The 24,573-nt window shown below is 36.0% G+C and overlaps 1 protein-coding gene across 5 annotated transcripts; it reads left to right on the top strand.

The window, feature by feature from the left end:
- LOC114303777 (uncharacterized) lies at positions 1-24,204 on the top strand. 5 transcript variants are annotated; one of them, XR_014363666.1, is made up of 9 exons: positions 17,552-17,949; positions 18,141-18,294; positions 18,378-18,985; positions 19,083-19,984; positions 20,501-20,623; positions 21,432-21,584; positions 22,784-22,841; positions 23,006-23,058; positions 23,162-24,204. XR_014363666.1 is itself a non-coding variant. In XM_082919406.1 (8 exons), the coding sequence occupies exons 1-7, from the start codon at positions 132-134 to the stop codon at positions 17,905-17,907; spliced, it is 1,371 nt and encodes a 456-aa protein (XP_082775532.1). In that variant the 5' UTR covers positions 1-131; the 3' UTR covers positions 17,908-17,949; positions 18,141-18,277. The 5 variants fall into 5 exon arrangements, 2 of the variants coding, with proteins under 2 accessions (XP_082775532.1, XP_082775531.1); XR_014363667.1 differs by having other exon boundaries at positions 20,501-20,627; XM_082919406.1 differs by lacking the exons at positions 18,378-18,985; positions 19,083-19,984; positions 20,501-20,623; ... (2 more) ...; positions 23,006-23,058; positions 23,162-24,204 and adding exons at positions 1-444; positions 15,864-16,058; positions 16,173-16,454; ... (1 more) ...; positions 16,911-17,000; positions 17,372-17,471 and having other exon boundaries at positions 18,141-18,277.
- Positions 24,205-24,573: the final 369 nt, after the last annotated feature.

Here is a 24,573-nt window from a genome sequence, read left to right as displayed (position 1 = left end):
AACAGAGTCCAAAATTCTCACTCCCCGCAATCTCTCTCTCTCTCTCCATAAATACCTACCCCTCTCTTCCTCACTTTCCACATCCTACATTAACTCTCTCTCTCTCTGTACACACAGGGTCTTTTGTTAGAATGGCAAAGGAAGTTGAGGAAACAGTAGTAACAGAGCAGGAGTTCTCAGCCAAGGACTACCACGACCCGCCTCCAGCTCCGCTAGTGGACGTGGTGGAGCTGACAAAATGGTCGTTCTACAGAGCTATCATTGCAGAGTTCATAGCCACACTTCTCTTCCTCTACATCACCGTCCTCACCGTCATCGATTACAAGAGCCAGATTGACCCCATCAAGAACCGTGACCAGTGTGGCGGTGTCGGCATCCTCGGCATCGCATGGGCCTTCGGCGGCATGATCTTCGTCCTTGTTTACTGCACCGCCGTTATTTCTGGTTAGTATAACCTAAAACCATTATTTACCATTTTACTAATTTAAACCCTAATAATTATACATATTTTTTTATTAGTTAAGATTGTCACTGACCTTTGTAAACAATAATTATTCTACCTGCACAAAAATATATGGCTGAATTGATGTAGGATTAATAAAAAGTGAGATTCATCTCATGTAAAAGGGTTCTGTTTAATTTTATATTCAATTTTTATGTTTCTAATTATTTATTTTGGAAAGAATTGAATTGTCCAATATTTTGATGTGAGCTCAAAATAAGATGATTCATCCTATTTATTTATTTTTAATTTTTATCATTTACAATGATATCATCTCACCTTGTTATATTATTTCGTCATTTTTGTTTGGGTGAAGTACCAATAAATGCTAAATTTAGATTTTGTGAACTGATTAGTCCCTAGGTTTTTCTTATGGACCCAAAAGTCCCGTTATAAGTGAAATTACTTTAAGGGATGGGGGCAGAACACGCGTGTGTGGAAAACAAAGGGTGAATGTGGGATTTTGCAATAGGCTGAAATTACACATTTACACCAAGCTCACTATAGATTTTTTGTGTTTTCCCTCCTTTGCAATCGAATCTCACACTATCAGGGTAGGAAAGTTTCTGTATACCCAATGTTGAATTGTTGCGTAGTTAATATGACATTGGGTTCCAATATGTTCTTCGTTGCAACTTCGAGAAGTCGTGAGATTGAGGCACATTAGGATACAGAAACCCTACATTGTGTGAACGAGGGATTGGGTGTTAGAGCCAGCAGACGTTGAATTTGTATCGTTGAATGGGTGTTGCGGAGATGACAATGCCACGACCAAGTTAGTGATGTTTATTTGAGAAGGAGTCGGGAATGGGAGGCCTATTGATAGGGTTTGCTAGCGTAGAGTTAGGGGTTGCAACGTTGGGGTTTAATACTTATGTCGTATGCCTTTTTTGTGGTATGTGCTTGGTATTTGGTCCACCACTGTTAGATTTTTGAATTTTGTTGGGTTTAGATTGTTTGGCAACGTCATCTGGTATTCAATCTTGTGTTGATGTGTGTTTTTTTTTTTTGGTAGGATCAACCATTCTGTGTTTCTCTTTCACTTTTAGGTTGGGGTATTATCCAGGTGGCACATTTTGCAATTGGATTGTGATGTTAATGGGTGATATATGAGAATTCCACATACACATTAAACCATATAACCAAAATGTGGTCCTGGTTATGTGATCCTAATGTCTATGTGGTTTGGCATTACATGTTGGCCAACCTAGGTATAGTGTCCTGTGTTGTGGAACTGTAGATGTGTTGGATCTGCTTATATAACACGGCATTCACACCGTACTCAACTATGTCGTTGAACGATATGAAAATAAGGAGTAGTGGTTATATTGTCAAGGTGTATGGACATTGTTCTGTCAAGGTTTGCTAGCGTTTTTTATCGTTTTAATGTGTTCTTATTTTTAAACCAGTATGGGTCGGAATGGGTGCCTGATGTGTTGTTGTAGATGTTGTTTGTATGTGATTCGTAAATTTGCGATAGTTGTTTAGGTCTTTGATGGGAAATGTTATATTGGTTATTATGTGTTCCGTCACACTTCTTTGAAAATGTATTATTGGGTCTTCCATAAGCTTGTGAGATTGCATTAATTGTTTCCGTATGCAAGGAATCATTAAGGCATACACGTTTACATTGGAAGTGCGTTTATGGAGAGTGATAACAATTATTGAGTCCATGAATGGAACAATGTTTTGCACGTTTGGTGAGCGAGTCTTGTACAATCATAACCTAAGTACACTGCAATGCACATGACAGAGAATATGTTATTCAACTCGTTGTCAACATGATACAAACATGTGTATTACATATTAGTATACAGTCGTTATAAGGAAATGATGAATTCAAACGTCGATCCACTTTGAACTTATTGTAACCAGGTACGTTGAACAACATGTATACCAGACCCGGCACCAACCCATCAAACTTCCCACAAATAACATCAACGATTCTCTCGAACGTCGATGCATAATGCAACCGAATAGCAGCATTGGTTTTGTCGTACGTGCACGACAAAATCCCAGCATCCATACCTGCGCATAACAAACACATGGCCATCACACATTCCATACATTACACATTATGGTGATGTATAATTTTTTTGAATTAGACACCATTACAGTTAACTTCTTGATTGAAAAAAAAAAATGAAACCCAGATTGAAACAAAACCACCATGATGACCAAACATGCTAACGTGCATCAGTAAACCAACATAGACACATCGAGACCACCGAATGCGAAAAAAATTGCCAACCCGTGTAGAAAACCACATTGATCAACCACCAAACAAACCCACATTACACATAAACACCCACCATTAACACAACACACGGCAAACATGAAAAATAACCCCCAACCAATAACAATACCCACCCCCCTATCCAACTAAAAAATCACATTACACCCCTGTACATAAAGAACAATCGACCAAAATGTACATACCTTGTGTCATTCTGCTAGACCCGAGCAAATGCAACACCACCGTCTCTAGAAAAACACACTAGTAAAAAAGACTCCTGTTCAGTCCCCGAAATGCCAAAATACACATCCACCGTGATACACTCCATCAAATCTCTCTCACAGAATAATATCAATCACGTCTTACCCACCAAATCTCACACACCCAGGAATTTGTTCCCAAAATGAATCATTAAAAAGGGTATTCTAGTCAAGAGATACGCCTTTTCAAAAAAAACTAGGACCAATCCGTCCATAAGAAAACTCTTAGGACTAAATGGATCAACGCTCCCCCATATAGGATTTATGGGTAAATTCTCCTTTTTGTTTTTTAGTATATTTTAAAATTATATTTAGGCCTAGTTTGGAAAGACTAAATAAGTGCACTTTTTAACTTTTTATGAAATATGGGTTGTGTTTGGGTTGGGTTTGAAGTGATGTGTTAGAGAGGTGATGTGACTTAAATAAGATGATGTGACTTAAATAGGATAGTGACTTTTTAACTTTTTGTCTTTTTTCAATCATGCCAAACTTGACCTTATTATTGGAAAATGTTACAAATCCCAAATAATCTACCAAACTTCGACCCACACAAACTCACACATGTGAGAGATTTGGCAGAAAATTTAGTAGATTATTTGGGATCCCTAACATCACTCTTTATCATTTATTTATTACAAGAGTCTAGTTAATATGTGCTTTTAGAATAAATGCTAAAAATATTTAAAAATATTATGGTCTTGTTTGGTTTGTTTTTAAAATATTTCGATATTTCTTTAGAAAATTATTTTCTTGTTGCTGGTTATTTGTGATAGCTTCCAAGACTTTCGACTTTTAGGTTCTCCTTTATGTTCCTTCTTATATGTAGTTACATCAATATCTATGTTTGTGTTTGTTTATCTCGGTTATATACAATTATTATACAAGCTTCAAATTTCCAATTCATTCCGAAACTAAACGAAGTTTAGGGTTTGAGGATTTATTTTGATATTTGTTAATTGTGAAAATCTCGATGAAGCTTGATTTTGTGAATTGTGACATGTTCTTGTATGAAAGGAACTGCTTTTCTTGATCTCAATTGGATTATTTAATTATTATTATTATTTATTTTTGAAAAAATCTGTATTGGAGTTTTGTCATTTAGCTGTGTGATGTAAGGGAAAGACTTTAAATTGTACTTGAAGGGTTAAGTTGCTTGTGGGTATTAATGGCAAAATCAAAGAATCAAACTTTGATTAGATAGTATATTAGTATCTACTTGTTTATATATATATATATATATGTTCTTCAAAACGAAACATTCTAGGGTTTGGGAAAGATTCCAGCATTCACCCGAACTTCTTCCACCCAATTTGATTCGGATTTCGGAGTCCCTCTCCTCCAGATTTGACATTCATTGCAACCTATGAAATATAGATACTTCTAGATGAGAGTTGTATTTGTATCGAGTATCAATACTTTTTGGATACTAGCATAAACCTATTTGATACTTCTTAAACGTATCTATAATTTGAAATTTATTTTATTTTATTTCAATCAAGTACTAAATCGGCTATTCAATTGATCCTAAAATCAAAATATGTGGAGAATTGATCTAAAAGAGAAGATCAAAAAGTTTTGAGAAGAACTAGAAGAGAAAAGAAGAATACAACGGTCAAAACCTTAATCTCACAAAAACGGCCACAACCTTTAACTACTCAATACTATTATCTCAAAGCTAACCGAAAACTATTACATAGGGCCATATATATAGGCAATGTAGGAAACCCTAATTAAAAATAACAAAGTAAATCATGACATTATTTGGAAGCCTAATCTCTAATAAAATAAGTAACTAAATATACTAAGGTTTTAATTAAATTATTAATAAAAAAAAATAAACATAAATTAAAAAAAAATTACAAATAAATAAAATCCACATATCACGTTCCGCATCGTCTAGATCATGTAACTTATTTTGAAAGTTGAGTATTTCTTGCATAGCATTAGAGTAATTGTTAGGATAAATACAAGAGTAGTTTCCAGGTAAGAAGAATTGGGCAACATTGAGAATAAAGCATGTCAAATTTGGTCCAAGTTTGAGTGGACATAATGAACCCTCAATATATCTTATATGAATATATTGTCAATATTAATATATAAAGGGGGCTCATTTTGGTGTTGATCATGTACTGAAGTTGTGTATTATTTTCCTTCTATCAAGTTATGGGGCAATAATCAAAATTCTCACAAACTCCTTTCCACTTAGAAACATTAAAATCAACTTCCCACAAATTCACATCCTGACAACTTCTCCCGAAACTGCTTTTCACTTGCCAACTTTCTCTTTCAAATCAAATGGTTTCCTATATGAATTAGAGGATGTCTATGGTGCAAGATCAAGTGTTTTCTTGCTCCTGCTGGTGTTGCAACTTGAAGGATAACATTTTCGCTTAAAGGCCTCAAGGTGGGTTGGGTCTTTGATTAAATAATGATTGTCATTCAGTTTCTTGTTGCAGTGGAAAAAACAGAGTTGCAAAGTACATTGTCTCTGTGTGTTATATATATATATATATATATTTGCTCTATCAAAGAGGAATAGACTTTCCAATTCCTCCAAACCAATAGTATGGAGCAGAAGAACATTCAATTATCTCCTTGGATTTGCTCAGTAATTTTATACTATCACCACTACCTTGGTTTAAATGACATCACTTATGTTGAAAATTGGGCCAGGTATTGGACCCGAATTTGGGCGCCTATGTGGCATGACCCATGGCCCATTCAAATTACCCATGTAATTTGAATTTGATTTCTTGATTATCCTATTTGTTAGGATAATCCTCTATCTATCTACATCAATCCTATCCTTAGGAGATATAGATAGATGGATATATATGGTTAGATATTTGATTATATATTTTAATATATAGAACATCAGATACGTGATGTGGTTTTTTATCTATAACATTTTTTCCCTATACTCTCTCTCTAACTCTCTCCCATCAGAGAACGATCTAGCGTTTGCACTGTGACTAGTGTGGGTGATACTCATACTGTAGTAGCACTCCATTGCTGGTTGTTCATAGTTAATGGTTGTCAAGCACGTGATTTACCAACAAGGTTCTTTGTTTTGGATTCTTTTACACAAGATATAGTTTGAATCATTTTACCTGTTGCATTATCTGTATCTTACATTGGTATCAGAGCCATAAATGGGTATTTTCGTGCTTGTTTTTTGTGCATTAAAATATGTATATAATTATATATATATACACACGTGATATATGCATGAAAAATTAATATTTTTTCGAACTGTCCCTGATCAACTTGAAATTTACATATGTTGTGGTCTATGAAGCATGGGTACTTTGAAAAACATGCTGTACCCGTACCGGGTACGTATCGGCGTACTGTACCTCGTATGGTACTTCTGCATACGTACCGGATATACGAAACATGTACCTAAATTTTTTCTTCTTAATTTTTGACGTACCCAGACGTACTTAGTATATATCTAAGCCGTACCGTACCTCAGTTGAAACAATATTTTCCTTCTACTACAGAGATAAAACTCACTTCACTAGATTTCTTTTTTAATTTTTGTTTTATACTTAACATGATTTTAAAATTAAACTATGGTTTGTAAGTTATTTAATATATTGACATTTAATTTTGATTTATACTTTTCCTTTTGGCATTAAATGTTAATTATAGGTTGGACCTTAACAAATTAAATCATTTAATTAATTTTTGCATTACTCTAAATTAAAAATAAATATTTTTTTATTAACGTACCAAGCCGTACCCGTACCCTATTTTTTTTGAATTTTACCGTATCAATGTACCTGTATCGTACCAGTACCAGTATTCGTACCCGTACCTATGCTTCATAGGTTGTGGTATATTTCATGTAGAATATATCTGCAAAGTTTCATGAAAATCCAATGGTCGGATTTTGAGAAAAATGGAGATTCATATTTAATTTTTCGAAACTTTGACTGCATGCTGGTTTTAAACGCTTTGTTTTTATGTTATAAAAATTATATATTTGAAATCCTTGTTTTGATACCTTCGAAATGGTATATTATGGGCTTGATTCCGACTTACGGTTGATGAGAAAAAATAAACTCTAATTTCAGTTCGTTTTGTGTTTTTGGTGGCTAAAGGAAGAAGATGAAGTGTAGAGTTTCTGCACTTCCACTCTCATTAGAGAGAGGGTGTGCTACACTCCATTATTTGTATTTGTTAAATGTCATTTTTGATACCACCATAGTTTTTATTTTGGAAAATGGAGTCCAGTAGTACCAAAATTGGACAAGAAAACACACCGGAAGGCAGCGCGTGTGCCTCACGCGCCAACTGACGCCGTCAGCGGCGGCCACGTGCCATCACGCGCCGGGCGTGCTTCCACGCTCCGTCACACGTGTGTCAGCCACGTTGTCCACGCGCGTCGCTTGCCCAGCCGAGCCGCGCTGTTTTTAGCGCCGGCTTGTTTGGTTTGGCAGCTGGGTGTAAGGCGCTGTTTGTTGTTTTTTAAAATCTAGAATTGCTTTAAATGGTCATAAGTAATTTGTTATAGCTTTGTTCTAAGCGTGGTTGGTACTGTTAGACTTAGAATTAAATTTTTAATCTACTGTAAAATTTTAAAATTTTATGCAAATAAAAATATTTTTCCTGAAAAAATAATTCATTATTTCTGCTTTAAAATGCTTCTGGTGTTGCAAGACTAAGTTTCTGGGCTGAAATTTTTTCTGTAGACTACTGTAATGGTTTACTATTTACTGGTATGATTTTTTCTTTTTCCCAGATTCTGGAATATTTATTTCTAATTTTATGTGTATTTATTAATTATTTGAAATTCCAGAAAATTCCAGAAAAATTTCAGAACTAATATACTTTCTGTTATGGCATAATCTGAATATTAAACATAGCATATTGCCTAGAGAGTTTCTAATATGTTGTGATTAGAATAACATGATTAATTGTTTTTTATTTAAATTCCATTATTAAATGTAACATAGCGTGAGTTGATTGTGAATCTACATTAAGATGCTATTCTATGGAATTAGAATATTTTATCATGCTTTAGACATGCCATAGTCAGTGGGAGGTTGTTCGGTTGAGAGAAATCTTTGTAGATTTACTCCTGAAAACTAATATTTTGCGCATGAATTAAATTAAATTTTTGGATAATTGTCACCTGTGGCGCAAGAGATGATTACGAGCATAGCGGATTTTCGATCTTGCGACTTGTGGAATATTGTCACTATTTAATTTAGATTTTTGCAGTAAAATTATATTATGCTAATCAAATTAATCCCAATGCGAATTTCTCTCTAAATTGACTTAGCTTATGGAAGTTAATTTGGTTGACCTAAACTTAGTAGAGATGTTCAAATGTGAACAATGTAATCCTATTTTTTAGATGAGCAAAAAGTCTTGGAGACTTTACGTTAGAGTTTAATTGAGCCAGAGTAAGGAAACATGACTCAAAGGCTCCGTGGTTTTGTTGCCTTGTTTGGCACAATAAAAACTGATGCGTGTGCTATGGTTAGCGGCATGCTACGTAGTTTTGATTGGTGAGTTTTGGAGTTGTGAAATTAGTAAGCCCTCAATAGATCTGTATATGATCTTGACTATTGAGCTGCGCGGATTGACTTTGTAATTTAACTTGTACTAATGTTGCATCATTGGATGAAGTAACATTCAAGAGTCATGCCATCTAAGAAATGCGAGCTTAAATGAATTAGTCATTAAGTGTAAGACGAGTAACTAGTATGAGCAATGTTTTGCTCTCTACCCAACTGTTGGGAGTGGATGGAGCAAAAATTTCACGCACTATAGTAGTGTACATTAAAGTATCACTTGAAGTTAAAAGATTAGCGCTTAGTAGCAGCAAAAATCTATTAACACTAAGTGAAAAGATTAACACCAAGTGACTGCAAAATCTATTAGCATTGCCAACTTGTCCAAGTCTGGACACTTACTGTTTCCACACTTGAGTGTGAGACATGATGAGGCGCTTCTTTGTATGATTCCTTAGCTAGGCTAACGCTTTTGAATAACGTTTACCACTTAGCAAACGTTGCAACATAGTAATGAAAGGTCCAGGCCGACATGGTTAAGAATTTGACGCATGGCTTGTGAGAGCATTGTGTTGAATTAGACTCTTTAGCCTAATTCGCGCTTAAGTTACTTCGGGAGTTGTCATAGATTGATAGCTTATTCTCTCCTTCTTGTGGATAGTAGAATTAATTGCAAGTAACTATGAAGCGAGAAACAGAGATGGCAAGAGGAGTATCGTCATCTTTCAACTAGATGCAGTAAAGTGTATGGAGAATAAAATTGACTTGAAGTGCAGGGGATTAGCACTTGCTAGTTAAATTTGCGACTTAGGTGCACTTGATATCTCCATAACATCCTTTTATGCTCTAGTGAACATGAATTTGTCGTGAGTCATTACCTAGTTGGGCCTAAAACCTTTAAAACTTGTCTTCGAGAATTCACGCATTAGAATGATTGGAATTAGTTTATGACATTGGTCATGAACTGGTGGCTTATTATACTCAATCACATTAATGAGAAGATGACATAGATGGTTTGAGTAGGCCCTCTCGGGCCCACTCACTTGTAACGTCTTGCTCTCATGTGAATGTGTAACTTTGTTCGCAATGGTTGCGCACAAGTAAGTAGGAAAGCTGCAGAAGGGCATTTGTATTGGCGCATTTAGTTCATTATGATATTTGTGACTGGATAGGTGTAAGGGTATGATAGCTAGCCTCAATCTTGACACATTTATAGATTACGATACGCATCTTAGTCAAGGCTATTTGATCTCCCATAAGTCAAAAGTTTTGAGATGATTTTTGACATTGCACAAATGAGGTTGAGATCAATTAGATAAGAGCTTTTATGCTTTTAGTTTTGACCAAGGTGGCGAGTATCTATTTGACTTTTTTCTGAAAACTCTGTGAAGAGAGATGGATGCTTAGAAAATTGATTATTCCTAGTATTCAGCAACACAATGGTGTAGTGGAGATAAGGAATTAAATATTGTTTGTGTTAGGTGGATGATGGCGCAAAATGTTTCCCAATTGGGAATTGCACTAGTTTGTTGCCTATATCCTTAACTAAGTGCCCTCCATATCAGATTTTACACTCCATTTAAGTAATGGGTTAGCAGAGAGCCATTTGTGAGCGATCTGTTACCATCAAGTAGCTTATCTTTATTTTACTTCTCTTAAGGTTGCGAAGTTAAGACCTAAAGATCTAGGGCGCATTATTGTATGCTGTCTTGTAGAAACTTAGGGTCATGTGGCGCATTATTGTATGCAGTCATGTAAACCCTCCAGGTCATGTGCTTATAGATAAGCAGCTTTGTGGGAGTGTAACTAAGTCACATAAAGTTTTCTTAGTAAAGGTGACGTGAATAGAGTTTTGGAACTCTATAAAATAGAGAATTCTAAGTATAGCGGTTATGTAGCCTAGTTGAGAATGGAAAGAAATTTCCAATATCCTAGGAACAGTGGGAGCGATGTGCCTACTAGTGGATTACTCCATTAGAGAAGATTACTCTACATTCTAAGTTGCGTGGTAGAGAATGTGAAAATTTTCCACGTCATCAGTAGGTGATTGAGAGGGAAACATTCATGATTGCTCCACAAGATGATAAAGAGCCTAGGATAATGCCAAAGGCTCTCTAGTCCCCTACTTTTAGAAAAGTGGATCAATGTTGCGCAGTTTAAGACAAAGTCTTTGAGGATTAGCCATTTCTATAATTTGGTTGACTTTCCGCTATGACGCGAAACTGTTCTAAAGTTATGCGCGATTTGGATAGTCATTTTTTGAGGCATAAGGGATACCGAAAAGTCGCACCATTGAGGAAGGTGTAAACCATGAGAAGACTTTCTCCTGGGGAGTAAAGTTACCTTGACTTAGGCTATGATTGACATGAGTTCGGAATTTTGATTTGTGGACGTTGTGACCCAACTTCTTGTTGGAGAATTGGATAAGTAGATCTGTAGAGATTTACCTTCTGCTTTTATGGTGAAAAGTTAGGAGCGCAAAAAGGATTGCTAGTTCTAATAAATCTTTTACGGCCTAAAACAGTTACCCAAATAGTGGTTCTTAGATTTCATTGAGCCATGATAGGCCAACGATGATCGATGAAGACCACTGAGGCATGATCAATGGTCCAAAAGAAGTTTTTCCTTACTTAGTCATTATGAGCCAGGAATTTATACGGTTGTCTCCACCTAGGGTTGGCAGTCCTCTGTTTTAGACATGATGAACATGGGTGATATTATTTGTATGCTCGGATGTAAGATCCTTAGAGATTGTTCTGGGAAAATTCTCGGTTTGTCCTTAATGACTTACATAAGGAATATCCTAGAATGATTCTAAATGCGAAATTGCAAACCCATTGACTTACCTATCGATAAAAACTAGAGCCTTAGCTATTGAGTGAATCCTCGGATTGTCTTTGGGAGAAACAAATGACCTATATTCCTTGATTGTTTTTTTGTGGGAGCCTGAAGTATGCTATGTGGGTGTATTCCGCATAATGAGTGCTATCTCTTTAGATGGTCAACTGAGTAGTTTTAGACCTTGACCTTGCTCATTAGACTGTGGATAGGATACTTTACTGGTAGTGTATAAATTTGCCCTTTGTAAGATTCAATGCGCTAGTTGGGCGCATCTTGAATGAACGTAGATTGGTCACCAAAATATCTTTAGAGAGGTAATTGCGCAAGAGGTAGTGATCTTGAACCACTTCATGTGAGGCGCACATGGTGGATTCCGTTGTATGTGCTTATCGCATGAGGTGCTGATAAGGTTTATGCTTGGAATCCAGAATTGCGCAGACTGTGGTCGTGTTTTTTTTAAAATCGATCACTTGTTTGCTGTAAGATGATGGGATGTTGACACTATTATGGTTTGCGTCATAACGATTAGCAGATGATGATGTGAGCAGGCAAGATTGGCTCACTCACACGAGCAATCACCCTTGGTGCTTGGGAGCGAGCAAGGATGAGACTAGTGGTTTATTTTTATTTGGAGCCAAGAAAGACTTAAATTATCCACTATATATGTCGCCTTGGTTACAACCAAGAATCAAACATGGATGTTAGTACCCACTTTCCATGTTGTGCCTGTTATGATTAGCTAGATGCGAGATCTCATTTGGCGCCTGGAAGGCGAGCAAATAGAGAATTCGGGTTAGGCGCTAGAAAGAGACTAGACTAAGATCTGTACGGTGTATCGAGTATGACGTCACTCTTTTGGAAGAGTTACTCCACCGTAGCATGTATTCATACTCCATATGCTTGGTGACCGAGTAATGAGGTGAGAGAATGGATCCCTGTTTCCTCACCGTGTGAGTCTTATGTGTCATTATTGATATGACTTTCACTTATGTACCCTTTTGTGACCTTTGACTATGTCACAAGGTAAGGGGTTGATATTCTGCTACCTTGGTATGTTGCTTGCGGTCATGTATGATTCGGCCTTAAGGGGCATCACTGGGAAAGCGGTCAATCCTAAACTAAATGGCATAAGGGCAAGGGGAAGATCATCTAGTATTACATCACAGTTGTATATTCACTGTCGACAACTCACATCGCTCTGTATGAGGCGGATTGAGTGTGAATATATTGCCAGAATTGAGAGGGTCAAACATGCTCTTTTGAGGGATTAGAGATGTTTTTGGACCGGTGTAATTAGATGGGCCTGGGATATATGAGACACTATTTCTATTTTTTGGGTTGATGTCCCTATGCTGGCTCATTTTGAGTTTCTAGTATAGAGCTCCCACATGCAAGTGTTTCTCAATGGTCGCACGGTTCATTGGCTAGTATGGGATTGTTCAATATTTGGGAGATTGAGATAGAGATGTGGCAGTATCATGCCAATTCATGTGCGAGTGGGAGATGTTGGAAATTGGGCCGGGTATTGGACCCGAATTTGGGCACCCATGTGGCATGACCCATGGCCCATTCAAATTACATGGGTAATTTGAATTTGATTTCCCGATTATCCTATTTGTTAGGATAACCCTCTATCTATCTACATCCATCCTATCCTTAGGAGATATGGATAGATGGATATATATGGTTATATATCTGATTATATGTTTTAACATATAGAACATCAGATACGTGATGTGGTTTTTTACCCATAACATTTTTTCCCTATACTCTCTCTCTAACTCTCTCCCATCAGAGAACGATCTAGCCTTTGCACTATGACTAGTGTCGGTGATACTTATACTGTAGTATCACTCCATTGCTGGGTGTTCATAGTTAATGGTTGTCAAGCATGTGATTTACCAACAAGGTTCTTCGTTTCGAATTCTTTTACGCAAGGTATGGTTTGAATCCTTTTACCCGTTGCGTTATCTGTATCTTACAACTTAAAAGACTTTTCTTCATTTTTACGTACATACACACCTATGATAAATTGTATGTATATATAATGTTATGTTGACTTTTTTTGTGTGATGTTGTGTATGAAGCTTTTCATAGTCATTGTTGCCTATGAAGCACGGGTACAGGTACGAATACGAATACTAGTACTGGTACGATACGGGTACATCAATACGGTAAAATTTTTAAAAAATAGGGTACGGGTAAGGCTTGGTACACTTGTAAAAAAATATTCATTTTTAATTTAGAGTAATGAAAAAATTAATTAAATGATTTAATTTGTTAAGGTTCAACTTACAATTAAACATTTAATGTCAAAAGTAAAGGTATAAATCAAAGGTAAATGTCAATATATTAAATAACTTACAAACCATAGTTTAATTTTAAAATCATGCTAAGTATAAAACAAAAAATAAAAAAGAAGTCTAGTGAAAGGAGTTTTATCTCTGCAGTAGAAGAAAATATTATTTCAACTGAGGTACGGTACGGCTTGGGTATATACTAGGTACGTCTAGATACGCCAAAAATTAAAAAGAAAAAGCTTGGGTATGTGTTGTGTACCCGGTCAGTACGTATGCAGAAGTACCATACGAGGAATATACATATTTGCTCTATCAAAGAGGGATAGACTTTCCAATTCCTCCAAACCAATATTATAGAGAAGAACATTCAATTATCTCCTTGGATTTGCTCAATAATTTTATACTATAACCGCCACCTTGGTTTAAATGACATCACTTAAAAGATTTTTCATCATTTTTACGTACATATACATCTACCATAAATTGTATGTATATATATAAAATTTATTTTGATTTTTTTTGTGTGATGTTGTGTATGAAGCTTTTCATAGTCATTGTCGCTATATGCTTAGCTAGATATAGTGATCTATCTGCCTATAATTTTCATTTCTTTCACTGTTATTAATTTCCTATGTCAAATGTGTTACAAAGAGATTAAATAACTTCAATTTGATGATGGTATTATTATCCCATGAAAAAAAAAATACACAAAAATTGATGATATTCTAAACATAAAATTTAACAGGGACTTTGAATATTTTGTTAATTACTTTTTTATTTTTCTTTTTGTCCATTTTTTTTAAAAATTTACTGGGTTGCTGATCTTTTGAAGTAATTTACGGCATCATTTCTGGTAACATTTCATTTATACCATAAATTTTATATTTAGAATTGTTATTGTCTTTCAATGATTTATGCACACTTTGTGCTTGCTATGACTCCTAGTAGTTTGAAAAACAGTCTTCACAAAATTACTTTTTAAATTTATCCGTATCTTACTTTTTCGGAATTTGTATCGATGTATCCATATTGTGTCATACCTCTATCATGTATCCCATTCCATGCTTTATAGATTCAACTAGTCACTTAATCTCTACCAATATTACACTTTGAATTTTTTTGCGTGCCGTGACTTCTAGTAGTTTGAAATTAAGACTATTTGGTAGACTAGAAAGTCAACACATACTTGATGTGCTTGAATACATCGTAGGGAAGCATTGCAACTCTTGATGATAGTGGAGTTATATGCGGAGCATGGGACTGGAAGTAGAGAGCTTACATACTTTATGGTGGTTATGTAACTGTGTATATAAAATAACTATGTGACTCTCAAATGATTTGATTAATTATCACCATCTGAATAAATTAATCAATTTTTATTCATCTTTTTCTAGAAATCTAAAGTCTGACTCAGCTTTGCCGAAATTAGAGTGTTTCCTAATTATAGATAAATAAAGAAAAATAGTTTATCCTAAAAGATTTATGACAATTACTTTTTAATTTATATATATTTTTATTTATGGTCGTATCCTTTAACATAATCCATATCCTACTTTTTTCAGAATTTGTATTGGTGTATCCATATTGTGTCATACCTCTATCTTGTATCTCTCTAGCCATGCTTTATAAATTGTAACTAGTCACCTAATCTCCGCCAATACAATACTTTGTACTTATGTCTTAATGTGAGATAACACAAGTATATTGGAAGAAATACTCTGTAATAATTTAGTTGTAGGTTATATAGTACGTGAATGATATTTCTTTGCTCCATGTAGGCATGTTTATATTCTAATTCTAATTTTCATGTCTTATTGTTTATCATAGTGTTAAGACTAATAATCAATCCATTAGAATAGACCTGTGTTTCTAATTCTTCAGTTACTTTCGGGGATGGGAGCAAAATTTTAAGAACCTTAATATTTTACAGTAGTTCCCTTATGGTAGGTCTGAATTTCTGATATCATTTTATTTGTGAGATATTTCATAGTTCTGCATCATCTTTGACTCTCCTAATTCTTGATAACTAACACATCAATATCTAAAGGACTCTAATTTGCTTAGGCTGCATGAAAAACCACCAACTGATCTTAGTTTCTGTATCAACATTAGGAACAATTCTGCAGTTACTTGAACAGATACATTCTTCCATTTTCAATTTTAGCTTGAAACATTTTATTCTTGAATTCATTTTCACAGTAGTGTTGGAGAAAATAGATGAGCAAGAAGGTTTCAAGCTGTTTGGGACCACAGATTCTCGTGAACCTGAAAATGCAGTAGAAATACTCGAGCAAAGGGAGCAAAAGGTCTTATTTCATGAATCCACTGAGTTGGGAAGAGCAAGCAACTTGCGCAAAAGTTTAGATTGGGATACTGCTTTTTTCACCAGTGCAGGTATGCTTTTACAAGAAATCTGAAATATTTGGTGCCTTTTGCCAATGTTAACTCATTTCATATGGTTAGAGTAAGTTAAAATTCAAAGTCATTAATGCTTCATGCGTGAATCAGGACTTCTAGATCCAGAAGAGTTGTTTATTATAAATAAAGGATTTGAGAAGGTTGAAGCTCACCTATTACCCGTAACTCAAGAAGATCTGTGTACGCGGAGATATGCAGACTCAGAATCTACATTAGATAGTGATGACTTCTCCTTGGACAGCAACCAAAGCACTGAGGTTGATTTGTTTGAAGATATAAGAGCATCCATTGAGAAATCCAATATAATGTTCAATATTTGCAAGTCAGTTTGCAAATCAGGAGTTGGAGAAGCCCACAAACGGGAAACCCACTGTAAGTATATTGCAAATTCAGAACAAATCTTATTGTGAATGGAAGAAGAAATTTTTGCCTGTTCATTTTGTATGTGAATTGCAATGTGATTGCATTTAAGGTATCCCAAAGAGATTTAATGGGTAATCAGGCCTTCCGCTATTGTTGCAGCAGGAAATATTGAAACCTCACTTGTCCTAAATTCTTTTCTTACTCTTAGGCTTAGTAAGCATAATATCTTGTGTTTAGGAGGTTGGTACCTAGCTTTAGTGTCTTGTAAAAAATGTTATATGGTCTCCCTTTTTATGCATCTGTTTATCACAAATCTATGCTCAATATCTATGGTTGCTTCTTTTCAGCCTTGAAGAAACTTGATGACATCTCTCGAAATAGGGTATGTGCTATTGATTGTAGTCTTTCATTGTAATTGTTCTAGCATTTATTGAGAAATTAAGTTCTCTTGTATCTAAATATCAGGTGAAATCCACACCAACTTCTAGAAGCCAAAGCGTCTATATGCAGGGATCAAAAAGAGTTAAGGAGGTTGTCCATCCACAAATCGTCCAGCCATGTATAAATCGAAGAAAATGAGATTATATAGTTCCTTTTAGTATTTAGTATGCACAAGTGTATCTCAATTGCTCAAATTGAAAGGCTGCATTATTATTTATAACTTACAAGTTACAAGTTTGTCTAGGCATGTATAAATCGAAGACAATGAGATTATATAGTTCCTTTTAGTATTTAGTTTGCATAAGTGTTCATCTCGATTGCTCAAATTGAAAGGCTGCATTATTATTTATTACTTACAAATCACAAGTTTGTCCAACATTTGGTAGTCTAACATGTTGGATATGTAGACACAAGATTGTGTAAGGAAATGAAATTTTAACTCTAGGATATGAATTAACTGAGTCAAATTTATTTGATCAATACAGGATGCTAAAAAGAACATGGTGTCAGTAGGACAAAGAAAAAAGATTTCCTTAGGTGCGGACCATGTCAAGATGGGAAATAAAGTTGCAACCCTTGGATCTCGTAAGAACCATCACATAATTTAAAAGCTCCTTTCTTCCAATTCTAATGGAATTTACATCAAAATGCATTGACTGTTACAGGAAAAGATTTAGTATCCAAGAAATCTGGATTGGGGAACTCATGTTGTTCCACTAGCTCTACAACATCCCTTGAATCATCTTCTTCAGTTTCTGTCACTACCAGTAATGATTCATCAGCTTCTTGTTCTCCATCTGGTAGTGCTTCGTCGTTGAAATCTTCCTCAAACTCGAGAAGAAAAGCAGATTCCAGGAAAAGTAGACTTGCTGCCTCTAGTTCAACCTCCAAGACTCCTCTCAGGTGCTTACTAGGAGACAAAATTGTGTTGGAAAATCCTGGTTTGTCCACCCCTTCATTGTCCATGTCAAACCATTCTTCCAATGATCCTGCAAAATCGACCAAAAATTTCAAACCTTAAGGTCCCCGAATGCCATCACCAAAGATTGGGTTTTTTGATGAGGTAGTTTTATTTTCTTCCAATTTGTTTAGTTCTATGTTATGAGTATTATTATTTATTACTTACAAGTTACAATTTTTGTCCAGCATTTGGTAGTCTAACTTTTTGGATATGTAGACACAAGATTGTGTAAGGAAATGAAACTTAACTCTAGGATATGAATTAACTAACTCAAGTTAATTTGATCAATACAGGATGCTAAAAAGAATGGTGAAGCTAATTCATTTCCTCATAAGTCACCCAAGATATTAAGCAGGATGAACATGGCATCAGCAGGACAAAGAAAAAAGATTTCCGTAGGTGCGGACCATGTCAAAATGGGAAATAAAGTTGCAACCCTTGGATCTGGTAAGAACCTTAATATAATTTATTAAAAGTTCTTTTCTTCCACTTCTAATGAAATTTACGTCAAAATGCATTGACTGTTACAGGGAAAGATTTTATATTATCCAAGAAATCTGGATTGGGAAACTCATGTTCCACTAGCTCTACAACATCCCTTGAATCATCTTCTTCAGTTTCTGTCACTACCAGTAGTGCTTCGTCGTTTAAATCTTCCTCAAACTCGAGAAGAAAAGCAGATTCCAGGAAAAGTAGTCTTGCTGCCTCTGGTTCAACCTCCAAGACTCCTCTCGGGTGCTCACTAGGAGACAAAATTGTGTTGGAAAATCCTGGTTTGTCAACCCCTTCATTGTCCATGTCAAACCATTCTTCTTATGAATCACCTGCTAGCTCCATTGATGGATGGTCCTCAGAATCATCATCAACTGCCAACCAAAGCTCCAACTGTTTAGAGGTCAGTTTTCATACCAGTACTTCCAGAGGAGCTTGTTTAGGAAATGATGCCACCCAAGCATTAAATTTTCAGAGTTTCCCACATGATGAATGTTTCGATGATCAAGAAAGTCATCAAACAAGGTTTCCAAATCTATGTCTTGAAGTAGTTAGGGGAACTGCTAATGATCTTGCAAAATCGACCAGAAATTTCAAACCTTCGGGTCTCCGAATGCCATCACCAAGGATTGGGTTCTTTGATGAGGTAGTTTTATTTTCTTCCAATTTGTTTAGTTCTATGTTATGAGTATTACCTTGTGAAGTCAGTATTTCAATCAAGTAAAGCTTATCTGCTTTGGCAGGACAAAGCTATGCTGTCGACGGTAGGTAGAACGCAGAGTGCTTTGCCTAATATCAGTGGGGTGACAAACAGAAAAAGGCCGGATGAACTTCAGACTGCTAGAATTTTACTAGAGAATGGGGATACAAAGCTTGGTTCTGTGCAAAATGGAGTGATAAATCCTTCTTTGAATGCCATTCGCAGATATGCAGCACAAAATCAAGAGCTAGATAAAAATTCCCCAAAAATGTCCAGCACGTCTGCAACCTCGAGAAATTTACCAGGGAAAACTTCAAAAGGTCAGACTGATACATCTCCTCAATTGTGCAGAGAAAATTGCTCAAGATCTAGTAAAGTTATTGACGGGGGACATAATTCAAAAAAACTAGGCCTGCGTTCTAGTTTGAAGGCAGAAAGGAAAAGAACAGAAGTGATATTGAAAAATGAAATGGGTGGAGAGAGCAAGAGGCCAATGACGAAAGAACATGAAAGGGCCAGCAGACGCCCTCTTGAGAATGACCCTCATTCACTTCATGACAACGAAAAAGAAAACATACTTAGTTTTGGAGATCATGTTAATGGTTTAAATAGATGTTTGGAGGTCATTGATCTCAACAGGGGCGTGGTGATAGAGCTCGAAGGGAAGAGGGGTTGCTCTCATTCCCACCTTGGTGACAATTTCGCTGAAAATGACAGAGCCCCCATATATATATCATCCTTCTCTAAGGAGTACCTTTTTCCCCGCCAGCAGGTTTCACCAAATATGCTGTCAAAGACTGGACCACTCTCTCTTTCGACAACAGTTGAGTTCATGCCCAGCACAAGAACTCCATTGGCGGACAAAAATTCTGCTCCCATGTAGCAGCAGATTAATTCAGGTTTATAACAGAATCAGAATCAACAGTAGACAAGGCAGTGGAAAAGGTGTCAAAACACTCCATTACATGGCATTGGAGATCAGAATTTTTTTTTTTATTATTTTACATGGGTCTCTGTTCTATATTTCTCTCACCTGAGTTTATTAATCTTTAAGTTGGTTCTTCTGTGAACACTTCCCATATATTAGCAAATTGTCCGATCAACCTTGTCATTTAGTGTTTTTTGATTGCGCAAGAGTTTAATTGGATTGGAGTTCATAGTGCTTGTATAGGAAAAATTGTTCCTGAATAAACACATACTATTTGTCAGATCAGATATAATAAATGTGTTGGATTTCTCATCTGTTTTGAGATTTGAATGCTAGCGTATGCTTAGCACATATTAACGTGGAGAAAACAAGTAAGGTAATATAGAACATCATTAAATCCGTTGACATTCCAAGCACTGAAGTTAGCCACTGAAAATGCAGCAGTCACTGAAGTTAGCCACTGAAAATGCCGCAGTCACTGATCCTGTTCTGTAAGGATAAATCACTATTAATATGCTGTGAATAATCTGCAGGAAATTTGAGAGGGAATTTAATTCTGAGCTTGAGAGTCTCGGGCCAATTTTGAGCAGCAGTTCTCAAGCCGAGCCATATTTAACTCATCCTGCTCAGTGGATTCTTAGTGTTGGAAGGGACCAGTAAGTTAGTTCTGACACTTTGCTCCGTTATTTTTTTGGTGTAGACAATATTATTTAAGATGCCTTGCTTGCATTTGACTGTATGTATAGGATAGAGAGTTTTGTCCCTTGTTTGATTCTTGAGTTTTGACTGTATGTATAAACTCATTACACTGCCAACCACCAACATATATAAACTCATGACACTGTATTTTGGGTTTGAATTTGGGGTTAGAGATATAGTTTGTATTAAGGTGGGGGTTCAAAGAGAAAATGGAGGGGTTTCATTTTGTTGGATGGGGGTTCAAAGAAGTGGGGGGGCCAAAATAAAATGGTGGGGGCAAATAGCAGCCCTCATAATTTAAGATGTCAAATATGGAATGCCTTAAAACTCACATTAGCATTTCATCACAGAAATATGGATTTCAACATATAACTTACAAAAAAGCAAAAAGAAAAAAAAGGCTTTCAATATATGAAAGCAAGAAGAATGTTTTCATAGCTAGGAGCAAGACTAAAGTGAGTGAAATTTAGGTAAAAATGAAGGAGCATAGATCCTATTGGCTGAAAGCTATCTTTGACATGTATATTACCAATGCTGTCCTCTCCTGTGTCCTAAATATTTGTTACTAACAGTGACTGCCTGCCCTTCCTGTCTCCACTTTACTGTATAAATCTTATAATTTTAGACTGTTTGCTGCATTTTGCTGATTAGTCCTGTTGTACCTCTCTAGATTGTGATTCCATTGTTATTGGTCTATGTTTTTATTTATTTTCCCTGACAAAATCCTTTGAATTACTGACGTCAAATTGGTGTTTCTTGTTGTAGATCGAGTGTCTATATGTAATCATCCTTACTGCAACAAATGTTACCGAGCTGGACGGGCAATGGGATTGTCTGATTGAATTAACAAATTCTAGTGGCCTTCTAGCATTGGCGGAACCGTTTGTATCTAAGCGCTTGAGAACCACTCAGTCAGATGTACGTGCCAAGTTTACTATTCTGTACTTTGTTATTTTTTTGTTTTGCCTTCGTGTTTGCCACTTGATTTCTGCCCACCCTTGAATTTCCCTTCATTATACACACAATAATTTTCCCTTTTCTTGTTATGTGTTATTTGGGTTTTACACAACTGGCAGGAAAACGAAATATAAATAACAAAAGGATAAATTTCCCTCCATTCCACTGTCGGTTAGTCTGTACAAAAACTGAACATAGAAATGCAAAAGGGGGCCAAAAATGGTTCAATCAAGAGCCTGGTTATAAATAAGGAAAGATAATAGAGCATTATTTAATATAACAAATAGCAAGAGCAATATTTTTGCTCAATTTAGAAATTGAGCAAAAATAGAAGAAAGCTGAAGGAGGACATAGGTTGAGATTGTACAAAAGGAGGTGATTGTCTTAGACTAATTGAGGACATGACTTTTAATAGGAACTAACCGGAGAAAACAGTCCAACCCCAAGTAATTGGGATGGAGGCTTGTTAAGTTGAGTCAATTTGAGATTGAAGAATAAATTGTGTTGCTTATTGTCATGAAAAGGATAATAATATTGAGAAGATTTTTATGTGGTTTTTGTTAGGAGTGAGGCTTTGACATTGCTTTAATAGCCCTCCTCGAGAATTTTTTCCTCACCAGCTCGAAGAATTTTGTGGATGAATTCTAAGTCAGATTTAATATTTATATTTCACTTATTTTATTTTATGTTATTTTTTATTTTTTGGTGGCATGTTTCCCTTTATGGTCTAGTTTATACATGCATGGGTACTCTTACATTTAGGTCCATGAGAGTACTTAACTCAATATTTGGGTATTGCAAGATAGCAGGAAGTGTCGACATTGTTGAACTGTTAGATCATTATTCTTTGAGCCAACTTGGCTGGTAATCATTGTCTTCTTGTGCCGATGCCATGTTCAAATTCCTTTCAACAGTTTTTCTGGTATATCCATCTACTTCTTCCTTGGTACTCTGTGAATCGGGGTAGGTAGAACTTATCAATGAGGAAACAGGTAAACATTGCATTCGTATGGGAATGGAGTGGTCAATATTGCATACTTTGAAAGTTTTGGTGAAATTGTTGCTAGGCTTGGTTTGTGTGAGTAATGCTTAATCAAATAGTTGTGCAATAGCTTTTGTTTGTGGTGTCATTGATTCTTGATGTGTTCTACCTAATACAGGTAGAAACTGCTCAACCTCTATCAAAACCGTGTCTTGAATTCCCAGATCTTTACATAGGTGAGCATCTTTAGTTTTAACTGTGATTGGGAACTATAATATAACCGTTTCTTTCTCTTCTGATCTTTACATAGGTGAGCATCTTTAGTTTTAACTGTGATTGGGAACTATAATATAACCGTTTCTTTCTCTTCTAATTGTGTAATTTTTTTTGAAACATCAAGGTTGCTATCGCGAATCCAGAACTGGTCCCCTTGTTATTAGTTTTGAAGGCAAGGTACGGGGATAATTGCCCGATGATGTCAATTAGTTCAAAATATATTTAATCCTTAACAATATGTTATTTCGAATGATAAAGACCTTCCCATGATTGGCTGCAGGATCAATCAAGAGTAGAAGCAGCTGCCGAAGCACTTTGCAAGAAGTTTCATCCTGGGGCTTTCTATTGTTAAAATTCACCTACTACACACCTACCACTACCACCTACTACACACTCACCTACTTCACCTACTCTCCACCTACTCCTCACCTACTCCATACCTACTACACACTCACCTATTCTCTTCCCACATCCTCTCTTCTATATATAGGAATCATTGTAATATATCAAAAAATCAATCAATAATACATCAATTCTAACATGGTATCAGAGCTATAAGATTTAGGCCTATATTTCTTTCTCGCCGGCGGGCAGTCGGCCGGCAATCTTGCCTTCGCTGCCCGCTGGAGTTTTCTGCACATACTCACTTGACGATCTGCGTTGATTCATGATCAAACAGTCCAATTTTGTTCCTGCCCCTTTGTTTCTGCCGCCACCGAGCTCGCCGGAGAACTCCGCCATGCTGCTCTCGCTCAGTCACCGGAGAACTCTTCTGCTCAATCCTTGATGGTGTTGTCATAGCTACATGAGACCAACAAATCTAAGCCCGGCTGAGAGAGACGGGATAATTCATTTAGGAGCTGCTGTTGTTGCACATCAAAATCTGGCAACAAATCTAAGCCCTCTGCTGCAATATCTCTTGCATTCTAAGCCCGGCTGAGAGAGACGGGATAATTCATTTAGGAGCTGCTGTTGTTGCACATCAAAATCTGGCAACAAATCTAAGCCCTCTGCTGCAATATCTCTTGCATTTAAAGATGATCACAAGCGACTTGACTGAAAATGAACTGCTGTGTATGTGTTGTGGCTCTGTGTGAATGTGTGTATGAACTGCTGTGTGTTGTGTGTGGAGAACCAACCCGAGAGAGAGAAGTTGGGTGGGTTTCTCTTCTCTAAACCATGCTCCACAGGCTGTTAAAGCTCCAAACACCAAACACCCACCTTTATTTTAATATTTCCACCCATTTATTTTAAACTTTTCTTCCACCAATCCACCAACCCACTGATTTTATATTTTATTTTATCACCCATCATTTCTTTTCACTTTTTCTTCCCACCACTTTCAATCAACTTGTCTTGCATAGCGGGAGGATTGATAAAGAAAAATATTCCAATACAACAAAGCACACCCATTCTTCTTTTATTTATTTAATCACACTCACCAAGTTTGTTTCACTCTCATTATCACATCCATACACACCGGTATCATGTTGTCTTCAACTTTCTTTTATTTATCATTTTAAAATACACCCTTATCATGTTGTTCCCCACCTTCTTTATTTTATATATATATATATATATATCTCTTTTTTTATTATATTCTATTACTCAAACTCTCCTCCATTTGATTTTAAAATCACTTATTTTTTATTTATTGTTTCCCAAATCATTTTTCCTCCTTTTTAAATACCC

Source organism: Camellia sinensis, chromosome 3 (genome assembly GCF_055761805.1).
Source record: "Camellia sinensis isolate YWXY chromosome 3, ASM5576180v1, whole genome shotgun sequence".
Classification (NCBI taxonomy): Eukaryota; Viridiplantae; Streptophyta; class Magnoliopsida; order Ericales; family Theaceae; genus Camellia; species Camellia sinensis.
The sequence above is the reverse complement of the archived record's forward strand: the minus strand, read 5'-3'. Positions and strand labels throughout refer to the sequence as shown.